The sequence below is a fragment of the Oncorhynchus kisutch genome, linkage group LG5 (genome assembly GCF_002021735.2).
Source record: "Oncorhynchus kisutch isolate 150728-3 linkage group LG5, Okis_V2, whole genome shotgun sequence".
Taxonomy (NCBI): Eukaryota; Metazoa; Chordata; class Actinopteri; order Salmoniformes; family Salmonidae; genus Oncorhynchus; species Oncorhynchus kisutch.
In genome coordinates this window covers 32,139,170-32,152,869 of record NC_034178.2, presented here as the reverse complement: position 1 = coordinate 32,152,869, position 13,700 = coordinate 32,139,170, and the positions used below count along the sequence as shown (strand labels likewise).

At 41.1% G+C, this 13,700-nt stretch overlaps 1 protein-coding gene across 3 annotated transcripts in view; it reads left to right on the top strand.

Moving 5' to 3' along the window:
* Positions 1-13,700, top strand: part of cntn4 (contactin 4) — a 175,784-nt gene that overhangs the window by 80,586 nt on the left and 81,498 nt on the right. For all 3 annotated transcript variants that reach the window (XM_020483077.2, XM_020483076.2, XM_031824877.1), the window contains exon 6: positions 8,931-9,134. In XM_020483077.2, the coding sequence (XP_020338666.1) occupies positions 8,931-9,134 (204 nt within the window). The remainder of the gene's footprint in view (positions 1-8,930; positions 9,135-13,700) is intronic.

Sequence of the window (13,700 nt, the reverse complement as noted above, 5' to 3'; positions counted from 1 at the left end):
AATGTATGAAAACAAACATTTGCTTTTTGGTCTTAATTTAAGGTTAAGGTTAGGCATTAGGGTTAGTTATGTGGTTAAGGTTAGGGTTAGGTTTGTATGACTTTGTGGCTATGGCAGCAAGTGACCACTCTGCATAGCTTCCTCCAGGGCAAGATTTCTGACAATAAATGCCGACTTACCAGCTGGATCAGTGTTCTCAAACGGGTTAAGTGAGACACAATATTAATCATGTGTTCTGTAACTCAACGTCTTAAAGGGCTCTTCGCAATTCTTGTGCTGTTTATGTTATTGGAGTGCATTGCTTTCACTTATTGCTTTTCAGTGTGGCCCGTAAAGTGTTCCATTCAATTTGGTGGTATACAGTAGCAACCTAGAAGTGGGTGAGACAGGAACAAATTGGACTCCTTATGTCTCCAATCTACCTATTGAACATAAATACACGTGCCCTCTGATTTGGCTGGTTTATTTGCAGTTGAGTATTTGGAAAAGCTTTGATTAATTGTAAGCCCTCTATGTGATTAATAACTACATTCAAATGAATCACAGGGTTTGTGTATGATTTTGCAAGAATATTAGTCAGATCTAAATCTGTTTCCGCTAATGCCCCTTATCTACTGTTGTCACCATGTCTAGATCTACATGAACTTTGCCCGTACACTCAGGCCTGTCTAGTCCAGGACATGACGAGATGGGCAGCCAATGACCAGACTGATCTTATCCACCCACACCTTCCGATTACTAACGTATTTGCTAATCGGTGATCCTATCATTTCAAATATATATATGTGATATTTTGCAGTATTGGTATGCTTTTTTTGAAAGTGATTTTTACCTCAGAAGCATTGTTAGGCATGTCACATTTCATTTTTTGATCATGTGGTATGGATTAAAGAGGTCATTCAAATGAACATGATTATTGCCCATTTTGTGAAGTTATGGCATGACAGTGATATTTTGACATAGGCTATTCTTTTTTTCCGAAGGCCAATGTCCGCATGCAGAGCCTACCTGCTCCTCCTAGTCAGCAGAAGAGAGACAGGCAGGGAGATGGGGCTGGGTGCAGATCAGGGATGACACAGACTGCCAGGCCAGATACAAGCGCAGACAGAGCAAGGAGCTGCCTCCCCTCCGCTGATGCACTTCCTATTTTGACAGGCCAATGTTCTAGCATTGGGAACGTGCTGGGAATGTGTGGTCATTATAACCGAATACACCCAGATTTGAAGTAGACACAGTCGTGTGCACATGCTATTATTAACATGGTCGAGATCGTCTTCTAATGATGAGGTAATAATACTCTCTGTTTTCTGAATGTGTTGCTAGCGTTTCCAGAAATCTACAGTGGAGAGTCAAATATCTATCTTGGGCTCCTGATATTCACCTCGGATCAGAGAAGCTAGAGAGGCTAAAAGGCTGTCACTTACGCTCTCTCAAAGCACACTACATTAGTGTGCTGCCTGTGTGACGTAGCCTTGGTCTTTGTATTACTCAATTACTTTTTTTAGTCCTGGACCTAATGCGCCTGACCTCCATTTTATAATGGAGAGAGAACTTTTAGGGGCACTCCAGACTGAAATCACTTGTGCACATCCACTTAGAAGTGGGTTGCTTTTATTGTGTATCCTCTGTTCTTTTTTGCCCCAAGACCCCAGGATTTGAGAACATGGAGCATGTGCACTCTGTCAAGTCATGTAAAGGAGCAGAATGTGGGGAGGAAGAGGATTCTCGGAGCCTGGAGCAAACTTGGGAGCACTGCACTTTGAAACAGAATTGGAATGGCATTACTTTCAGGGGATGTTTTTCTGTGGCTGTGGGATGGAATTCTATGTTTTCAGCAGAGAAGAGAGGCAGTATTTTGGAGGAGGCCCTAGTTATATTAACAGTGTGCACTGATTGTACCAAATTTAGGGTGAAGTTGTTATTTTGTGTAATTTAATTTTTTTGTGCGATTTTGCCTTATTTTGATGCTCACCAGACTATTGGACCTGCTAGGACCTCGTCTCAGTGAAACTAAAGTAAAATATCAGAGAAACTAAGAAATTGGTTTTGTGACCCTTCTATGGGTTTGTCCAACAGCTCCGCACATGTCACAGTACATTACTTCTTCCTTACGGACTATATTAAACTTTGAACACGACTATTAGATACCTTTTGTTTTAAGTTTGTTAAACGCCAGGATGCTGCTGCCTGTGTTTGTAGCACGGTAATAATAAATGCATAGTGTTGTCAGAATAAACTTTACATGTATATTAATAGCAGACAATCAGACATCTGTGTCATTATTAATATTCATTGAAAGCATGCCACTGATAAAGCATGATGAAGATACAAATACAACCCCCCCCCCCTTTTCAGAATCAACACGCCAATATCAGCACTGATGCAACTCATAACTCAGAAGGATCTAACCAACTGATTTGCCCTTATTATAAACCTTAACAACCGCATTGTATTGATAGATGGGTTGTTTTGTCTGTTGATGAAGGCCTATGCTGCACATGTTGTTCCCCCTTGTCATAATTATTCCCCATGTTCAGATGAATATTTATTGTTTTTATAGCAAGCTGACTCTGCAGGGGGATCCCAGGGGGCTCTGCCACTGGGTTAAGTGTAGGAGGAACTGAGGCTAGGAGCCTGCCGTCCTGCAGCGTGTAGATATGAATCACGTTGGTTACTTTGAAGAAAGCCAAGAGGCTGGTAGGGCTTTAATTGTTGTCTCAGAACACTGACACTATTAGACACATGAAGGAATGCTTGTGTAAGCATTTCCAATAGTTTGTCATTAGAGTCTATTTATATTCTGTCATGCCCATTGAAGGGAATAATTACACTGTTGGACTAGTGCTTTGATGATAAATAAACAATATTATTTGTATTTCTGTCATGGGGATTTTATTTTGTGTTTTTGGGGAAAATGTACAGATGCACAATTATGTCATAAAAGATTTTCCATGGTGATTGGATGTGCTATTGTGTTTGGTCAAGTTTGCTTGGGCTAATGGAGTGAGTCTATACATTGACTAACTCATTTGACCAAATATGTTATAAAATACAAACACTTTCAAATCTTACTTTCAGTCATACAGTATGGTATTTTCTCTGAGTGTGACAGAAACACAGTGTATGCTGAATCTGTAGTGGAAACCTAGGAGACAGTGGTGTCATCTTAAATTATGGCAGATTTACCTTTGGATAATGTCTTATTGTCTCCGTCTTCCTACATCATTTAAACATTTTCACAAATCTTTGACGATATACTTGCTGATTTCTCTGTTTTTGTGGATCTCCTTATTTCATAGTGACTTCTCCGAAGCATTGTGCCACCCTAGCAATCTAGACACACACCGCACTATATTCTGTCAGCATCTGACAAGCCTCATGCGGGGACTCCTCAAAGTGGGAACTCCTCTCTACTCAAAAGTAGCATCTTTTCGCAACAGCATCAAGGAATTTGCCCACACTTTACAGATTGCCTGGTGTGTTCCTTGTTCTTCATGATGCTCTCTGCGCTTTTAACGGACCTCTGAGACTATCACAGTGCAGGTGCATTTATACGGAGACTTGATTACACACAGGTGGATTGTATTTATCATCATTAGTCATTTAGGTCAACATTGGATCATTCAGAGATCCTCACTGAACTTCTGGAGAGAGTTTGCTGCACTGAAAGTAAAGGGGCTGAATAATTTTGCACGCCCAATTTTTCAGTTTTTGATTTGTTAAAAAAGTTTGAAATATCCAATAAATGTCGTTCCACTTCATGATTGTGTCCCACTTGTTGTTGATTCTTCACAAAAAAATACAGTTTTATATCTTTATGTTTGAAGCCTAAAATGTGGCAAAAGGTCGCAAAGTTCAAGGGGGCCGAATACTTTCGCAAGGCACTGTATCTATCTAGCATTCATAATCTCATCACATGGCCAAAATCAGCAGAAATTGTTCATTGTATAAAAGGAATTTTCTACAATACTTGGCGTTTATTGTTAGTCTTTTCACTTTCTGTTGGTTAAAAACACCTTTGGCGTCTGTGTTTGTCGTTTTGTTTGTTGAGCGTAAACATGATAAAGCAATCAGTCAGTTTTCATGGGTGTGGTGGTTGTCAGGTCGGTCTTATTCGTATTAGTAAAGCTTAATGGTGAAACCGCCACGTCCGTTTGTGATATTACAACAACAAAAAAGTTACTGTAAACAACAAAACACTGTTTGTTTTCCCTCGGACATCATTGCACATGCAACGCTCCTCACCTCCACTTCGCCAACAGTCGGGATCTCAACGTACTGTTCAGAGTTAGAATAGTAGAATACACAAGGTGCAATTTCGAAGTGTGGTTGTGCATCATCAGTTTTTCTCTTGTTATGTCAGTCACTGACAGTCACTCAATTACCGACCGGGCGCCAGCCGATTGATTTTGTTAGTCAGTCTCACTCAGATATCATATTAAAAACTGCAAACATTTCTCTCCACCCCATGGCAAAATGTGTAGAATTGTAGGAAATGAACTCTCTCTGCTAAAATGTTTTGCTCGCAAGGTTGGTTGTCGGTACGCAGACCCATGAGCCACTGCGGCCCCCCCATTTTGATTTCAGTTTTGTGGCCCCAACCCCCATCAAAGTTGCCCATCCCTGGTTTATATTATGACAGAATTTTTGATGCTTTAAGAAAGTAAATACTGATTTCAGCCCCCATCTGAATGTATTTTCTAAGTGCTAAGTCTGATGTTTAAATACTAAGTTTAATTTGAAGTTAAATGCCCTCTGTTACATTATGCAAATGCATTATCCTCTACTTTACCTACAATAACCAATGACTATTTTTGCTAACATTTTTCAGGCATGTTTCCTAATCTTGTTTAACACTGAATTATCATTACATTTTCTTTTTCTCATTACATTTTCTTGCTCTGACATTATTTACCCATACTGTAGTCACCATGTATCATATGAGTAGTACATTTAAGGCACTGAGGAGAATAAAATGGAGTAATTAGCCTTTTTATTTTACTGGACTGATGGTACCTGCATCTGATGGTGCTTTCAAGACAACTTGAAATGTTTTGGGGTCAAATCATGATGTCAGTGATCTTCAGGTTGGAAAGTCAGAGCTCTAGAAAGATGCCTGAGTTTCCGACTTGGAATTCTGAGTTGGATGACCGTTCAAAACAATTTTTCCCAGTCAGAGCATCTTTTTTTTCTTTCTCAGTTGTCTTGAAAGTTGTAGATTTACGAATTCCCTGTAGTTTTGAACACAGCGTTAGTCTCAGTGGAGGGAGGGAGAGAGCAGCAGAGGGTCCACCTCTCACAGTCCCTTGTCTCTTCTTCCTTTCCTCCAGTGAGACTGACCAGAGATGAGACACGGTCTTCCATCTGATGGGGAAACTGAGTCGCACCGCATCTGCCTTGTGCAAAAATTCATGTTGTTCCTATGACCAGATAAAGTTAAATATTCCTTGATATTAAAATAGACACAATGAGTGGCAAATAATAATGAAAACACAGGGCTATCGATACACTTATTCATTGCAGTTGCAGCGCGAGTGGAAGTACTAGTGTTAGTGTTGAATAAAAACAGTGTTGACAGTGCAGAATAGAAACAGTGTTGACAGTGTGAATAGAAACAGTGTTGACAGTGCTGAATAAAAACAATGTTGACAGTGATGAATAGAAACAGTGTTGACAGTGCTGAATAAAAACAATGTTGACAGTGTTGAATAGAAACAGTGTTGACAGTGCTGAAAAGAAACAGTGTTGACAGTGTTGAATAGAAACAGTGTGGATACTGCTGAATCAACACAATGTTGACAGTGATGAATAGAAACAGTGTTGACAGTGTTGAATAAAAACAGTGTTGACAGTGATGAATAGAAACAGTGTTGACAGTGATGAATAGAAACAGTGTTGACAGTGCTGAATAGAAACAGTGTTGACAGTGATGAATAAAAACAGTGTTGAAAGTGATGAATAGAAACACTGTTGACAGTGATGAATAGAAACAGTGTTGACAGTGCTGAATAAAAACTGCGTTGACAGTGCTGAATAAAAACAGTGTTGACAGTGCTGAATAAAAACAGTGTTGACAGTGATGAATAAAAACAACGTTGACAGTGCTGAATAAAAACGGAAACATGAACTCACTCCTAAAAACAGCAGCTCTTTTCTGTCTATTCTTGGAACCCCTGTAAGCACAGTGATTTGAGCTATCCAATTGGCCTGCGCAGTAGGGGCCCTCGATTTAGCCATGGATCTCCCAGTCTCTTCAGACAAATGAAATGGTTCAAAATGGGAGCACTTTGTTTACCCGTTGCGCAGGGCTTCTGAATCGAGTGCACCTATGACTAACAGCGCAACACGAATAAAAAACTAAAAGGAGCGCAGGCCTTTATCGTTGGCTTTTCTACAGAAATGTTGGACCAACGTTAGACCACTTGTCTATACACTCAGGACTCTGCCAAAACACACTTTTGAAGAGGCTGATTGGCCTGCTCTGATTCATGCTGTAGCCTATACCTGCTCCTAACTGTGAGGGAGCTGCATCATGGATCGAAACCTGCTTTGATAAATGACCAAACAGTTAGAAAGGGTAAGGGAGGAATCCTCCAAGACTGTTTTGTTTAATTACCAGCCAGCTAACAAGTGAATGGGTTTGATTTGGCTCAGCAGGGAAAAGGTACACGCGTGCCTGTCAATTAGAAGGCCTGGAAAACTCATTGATGAAAATGTCAGAACATTCAGAAATAATAATTTCTTCAAAGGAGAACTCAGCAACAGAAATCTAGCATTGAGAGCAGTGCATTGATAAGCACACCAGCTGAGATCAAACTGTTACAAATCATGATGTCTTACACTGGCTCTGGTTCTCAATGTTCCTTGCAGTAGGTTGAAACCTAGAAGTATGGTTTCGCTGTAGGGTACTGCAGGATCACAGCTAATTTGACATACCTTCTAAATCACATGATGATGATGATGATGATTAAACAACATTCAAAATCCTGCTGGGAACAGTGATCTTGGATTGTGAGCAGTGAGCTTGGATTAACACAAGGCAGTGAGCATGGATTAACACAAAGTAGTGAGCTTGGATTAACACAAGGCAGTGAGCATGGATTAACCCAAAGTAGTGAGCTTGGATTAACACAAGGCAGTGAGCTTGGATTAACACAAAGTAGTGAGCTTGGATTAACACAAGGCAGTGAGCATGGATTAACACAAGGCAGTGAGCTTGGATTAACACAAAGCAGTGAGCTTGGATTAACACAAGGCAGTGAGCTTGGATTAACACAAAGTAGTGAGCTTGGATTAACACAAAGCAGTGAGCTTGGATTAACACAAAGTAGTGAGCATGGATTAACACAAAGCAGTGAGCATGGATTAACACAAAGCAGTGAGCTTGGATTAACACAAGGCAGTGAGCTTGGATTAACACAAAGTAGTGAGCTTGGATTAACACAAAGCAGTGAGCTTGGATTAACACAAAGTAGTGAGCATGGATTAACACAAAGCAGTGAGCATGGATTAACACAAAGCAGTGAGCTTGGATTAACACAAAGCAGTGAGCTTGGATTAACACAAGGCAGTGAGCTTGGATTAACACAAAGTAGTGAGCTTGGATTAACACAAAGCAGTGAGCTTGGATTAACACAAAGTAGTGAGCATGGATTAACACAAAGCAGTGAGCATGGATTAACACAAAGCAGTGAGCTTGGATTAACACAAAGCAGTGAGCATGGATTAACACAAAGCAGTGAGCTTGGATTAACACAAAGCAGTGAGCTTGGATTAACACAAAGCAGTGAGCATGGATTAACACAAAGCAGTGAGCTTGGATTAACACAAAGCAGTGAGCTTGGATTAACACAAAGCAGTGAGCTTGGATTAACACAAAGCAGTGAGCTTGGATTAACACAAAGCAGTGAGCTTGGATTAACACAAAGCATTACAAATATACAGAACTAAGAATGTGGAGTATTTCAGTTGTCTTGGAGTATTTCAGTTGTCTCAGTCACGTACAAATATTATTTGAATTTGTAAGTGTTTTTTACTCCTCTGTGAATCCTTTTGGCCTGAGGGGCCCAAGTCTCTGAGCACAGAAAGTAATTGACTCTGCAGACAAATAGCAAAATAAAATGTCTTTCTCAAAGGTCAGTCTTCAGAACGTGTGTTTTGTTCTTTTTGAAAGAAGCATGCCACAAAGACGACTAGAGAGATTACCCGTTTGACAGTTACCAGCCAACAGGATACTCGTTATCCTGAGAATCATAGAAGATCTGAGATCCTGGCTTGCTCTGTGATCCTATAAATGTCCTGTATACTGTATGTTGTACTGGTATTTTTTACCAATGTGGTAATGAGTTATTTTAAAGCTTACTTAACGTAAAATGTACCTAGTATTTTTGGTCACGTTACTGTCCAACTGTGTGCTATAAAAACAAAACCCAACTAACTAGGCTGTCAGTTCAGTCATTCTTAATATACTTATTTACAAATTGCATGGTGACTGCTAGAGTTGGTTTTCTCTGTGAAATGAAACATTCTCCGCTCATCTTGAAGCCTTGTATTAACTATAAAGTGTCCACAGATATTTGTCCAAATGAAACATTTGTTTACAGAAGAAACCTTGCCACACAAACAACATTCATGTTGAAGTGTGTCCAGATAATTACAGCATATGGTAACTCCTCACACTTGGAACATCATTCATTTTCACCCTAGTGTGTAGCTCTCTGGTGATTGAACCACAACACCACTCACCCACTACACCATAAAATCAAAACCAATCTGACAAACCGTGGACAAATCTGGTATTTTCTGTATTTTCACGTGATATTATTTTAATAAGAAGGAGAGTCAGCTTGACCCTCTAACCCCTGTGTAGTTTTAGATTTAATTTGATCTCACACATTTAAAAAAAAATAATTGTCATCCTTTTTCCACAGATCTGACGTTCTCCTGGATTTTTAATGAGTACCCCTCATTTGTGAAGCAGGACACGCGTCGCTTTATCTCCCAGGAGACTGGAAATCTATACATCGCTAAAGTGGAGCCTTCTGATGTGGGCAACTACACCTGTGTGGTGACCAACACTGTCACCAAGACCAGGGTCCAAGGCCCGCCCACTCCTCTGGTGCTGCGCAGTGATGGTGAGATCCAGTTCTACAGCAACTCTACTACAACCCTTATCAAACAGTATATTTCTAGGTCATGTGTTCCTTTTCTGGCCCTTGTGTGATTTAATGTGATCAAATACCATCACATTTCAATATCAATTCAATTCAAATGTTGTTTGTCACATGCGCCGAGTACAACAGGTGTAGACCTTACCTTGAAATTCTTACTCACAAGCCCTTAACCAACAATGCAGTTCAAGAAACAAGAGTTAAGAAAATATTTACTAAATATTTACTAATATTGACTAAAGTCAAAAATGAACTAAAAAGTATCACAATAAAATGACAATACCGGGGCTATATACAGGGGGTACAGGTACCGAGAAAATGTGCAGTGCTACAGTTTAGTGGAGGTAATTTGATCATGTAGCTAGGGGTAAAATGACTATGCATAGGTAATAAACAGAGAGTAGCAGCAGTGTAAAAACAAAGGGGGGTTGTCAATGTAATAGTCCGGGTGGCCATTTTATTAATTGATCAGCAGTCTTATGGCTTGGGGTTAGAAGCTGTTAAGGAGCCTTTTGAACCTAGACTTAGTGCTCCTGTACTGTTTGCCATGCAGTAGTAGAGAAAATAGTCTATGACTTGGGTACTGAATGAAGTCTTTGACAATTTTTGGGGACTTCTGACACCGTCTAGTATTTAAGTCCTAGATGGCAGGAAGCTTGGCCACAGTGATATACTGGGCCGTACGCACTACCCTCTGTAGCGCCTTAAGTTCGGATGCCGAGCAGTTGCCATACCAGCTGTATAACTTTTTGAGTATCTGAAAATCTTTTCAGTCTCCTGAGGGGGAAAAGGTGTTGTCGTGCCCTCTTCACTAGTATATTGGTGTGTTTGGACCATTCTAGTTTGTTGGTGATGTGGACACCAAGGAACTTGGAACTCTCGATCTGCTCCACTACAGCCCCGTCGATGTTAATGGGGGCATGTTCGGCCCTCCTTTTCCTGTCATCCACGACCATCAAATCAAATCAAATCAAATTTATTTATATAGCCCTTCGTACATTAGCTGATATCTCAAAGTGCTGTACAGAAACCCAGCCTAAAACCCCAAACGGCAATCAATGCAGGTGTAGAAGCACGGTGGCTAGGAAAAACTCCCTAGAAAGGCCAAAACCTAGGAAGAAACCTAGAGAGGAACCAGGCTATGTGGGGTGGCCAGTCCTCTTCTGGCTGTGCCGGGTGGAGATTATAACAGAACATGGCCAAGATGTTCAAATGTTCATAAATGACCAGCATGGTCAAATAATAATAATCACAGGCAGAACAGTTGAAACTGGAGCAGCAGCACGGCCAGGTGGACTGGGGACAGAAAGAAAGAGAGAAATAGAGACTTAGAGAGAGAATACTTAAATTCACACAGGACACCGGATAGGACAGGAGAAGTACTCCAGATATAACAAACTGACCCTAGCCCCCCCCCCCCCCCCCCCCCCGACACATAAACTACTGCAGCATAAATACTGGAGGCTGAGATCACCTCCTTGTCTTGCTCACATTGAGCGAGAGGTTGTTGTCCTGGCACCACACTGCCAGATCACTGACCTCATCCCTATAAGCTGTCTCATCGTTGTAGGTGATCAGTCCTACCACTGTTGTGTCGTCAGCAAACTTAAGGATAGTGTTGGAGTCGCCTTGGCCGCCACTCAATCGTGTGTGAACAGGGAGTACAGGAGGGGACTAAACACATACCCCTGAGGGGCCCCCGTTTTGAGTATCAGCGTGGCAGATGTGTTGTTGTCTCCCCTTACCACGTGAGGGCGGCCCATCAGGAAGTCCATTATCCAGTTGCAGAGGGAGGTATTTAGTCCCAGGGTCCTTAGCTTAGTGATGAGCTTTCTGGGCACTATGGTGTTGAATGCTGAGCTGAGACAAACAAATTGTAATTTAATTGATTAACTTGTATTTCTTCATAGGTTTCTAACTGAGGCCTAAACAGTTGGAGTGAAAGATCTGCTCAAGGCCATTCAAGAAGAAGAAAAAAACAAAAAAACTGAAAGTAGGACAGTGATTTTAAAGGTCCAATGCAGTCATTTTATCTCAATATCAAATAATTTCTGAATAATTAAGTACATTTTCTGTGATTGTTTTCAATTAAATTGGTAAAAGGAAAGTAGCAGAGAACAATTCCTCAAGCTAAAATGTTGCTAGGTCTGTCGAGGAGTGGTCTAAGTGGGGAGAGGAAAACTGTCAATGAGCTGTTATTGGCAGAGTTTGAGACTCTCTTTCTTATTAGTCTATTAACTAATTTACCACATTGTGATTTCACCATGGAAGCCCATCCCACCAAAACAAGCTGAAACTTCAGGTGCTCTTTTCAAACAGCTCTTACACTAAAAAGGCATTGTCATAATTTTCACAGTATTATTCAAATGTCATATTGTGGAAATATAGACACCCAGAGGTCAGTTTGTTAGGTACACCCATCAAGTACCGAGTCAGATCTCACTTTACCTCCAGAACAGCCTGAATTCTTTGGAGCATGGAAACATTGCTCAATTAATATCAGGAGACTTAACGTGTTCCAGAAAAACATTCCCCACAACATTACACCACCACCACCAGCCTGTACTATTGACACCAGGCAGGATGGGGCCATGGACTCATGCTGCTTACGCCAAATCCTGATTCTGCCGCAGCATGATGCAACAGGAACTGGGATTCGTCGGACCAGGCTATGTTTTTCCACTCCTTTGTCCAGTGTTGGTGATCGCGTGCCCACTGGAGCCGCTTCTTACTGTTTTTAGCTGATAGGAGTGGAACCCGGTGTGGTCTTCTGCTGCAATAACCCATCCAGGACAAGGACCGATGAGATGCCGTTCTGCAAACCACTGTTGTTTCTGCCTCGTTATTTGCCTGTTAGTGCCCCGCCTGTTAGCTTGCACGGTTCCAGACATTCTCCTTCGACCTCGTCAATGAGCTGTTTTCGCTCAAAGGACTGCTGCTGACTGGATGTTATTGCTTGTCGCACCATTCTCTGTAAACCCTAAACACTGTTGTGCGTGAAAAGCCCAAGAAGCCGGCCATTTCTGAGAAACTGGAACCGCCACTCCTGGCACTGACTATCATACCACGGCAAAAGTCGCTTCGGTCACTCGTTTTGCCCGTTCTATACTTCAATTTAACAGTAACTGAATGCCTGAATCCCGGTCGGCCTGCTTTATATAGCAAGCCACTCACTGTCTGTATGAGCTAACCATTTTTGTGAACGGGGTGGTGTACCGAATAAACTGTCCACTGAGTGTAAATCACTTTTTTTTTTTGACTGCACTGTGCCTTTAAGGAATACAAATTAATTCCAAAGGTTAATTAGCTGTTTCTTTGCAACTTTAAGATAGCCCACTCGCCAATGGTTTTGGTGCTTCAGGCTGGCCTTATCAAAGGCTCTCCAATGGAAAGGTCATTTGTCTGAGAGTGATCTAATTGTTGGCTTTCTTGTCCCAGGAATAATTATTTCTCTAACTAATGTTTAACACCATGCAGGGATACAATTCTGTTATGTATGATCTATTCATGGTAGAGTATTGTAGTTTTTAATACTCCTGACATTTCAACTACTGATTGTGAACCATATCTAGCAAATATGTCAGGCGCAAGTACAGCAAACTATAGTACCTTATGCTAGCATGAAAACCACTACTAACTACTAATTCATCCCTCTTAGATATGAACATGAGTAAATGAAGCCTCCCTGTTGAATATGGTCTTTAAGACAACTACAATTGGTCGAAGCAGGGGAAACATTTACTGTATGTGTAGTCAGTCTACGTATCATTAAATATTGCCACGGGTAGTATCGCAGAATTACAGTACATTACACTGAGTGTATCTAAGCAGTCAGGCGGGAATTGTTTAGATACAACACTCTGCAGCAGCAGCAGCAGCAGCATTTGACAGTTAGGTTTCCACGACAGTGGATCTCCGATCGTCTGGAATCACTACTTCTAGTGCTATTTTGTAGGATGCCGTATGAGAAGGCATGATTGTTTTTATTTCATTTCTAACTTATTGTTTTTTTTTATCAACGCACCAGACCTGCTGAGATGCCAATAATGGACCCTCACACAGGTCACACAGTGTCCCCTTCCTAAAGGTCATGGTATGAGAACTGGTTAAACACCATCCTTTTTATGTATTTTTTGGACTCTCTGTTTTCCCATGCATTTCTATGGGCTAATAGCAGGAGGGCTAAATTCAATGTTTCAGATGAAATGATGATAAAATGATGATGCTCATAGGCACCCGAGTGATGGAGCAAATGGAGCAGCTGCGTCCCCACCTTCAAAATAGGTTGCAATTTTCAATGATTATCAATGTTTGAGCTAGACTGTATTAAAATAGACATGTCACGTTTCTATATTTTACTCGGCAAGTCAGTTAAGAACAAATTCTTATTTACAATGACGGCCTACCCCTAACCACAGTGGGCCAATTCTGGGACTCCCAATCACGGCTGGTTGTGATAAAGCCTGGAATTGAACTAAGGTCTGCAGTAATGCCCCTACCACTGATATATAGTGCCTTAGACCGCTGCGC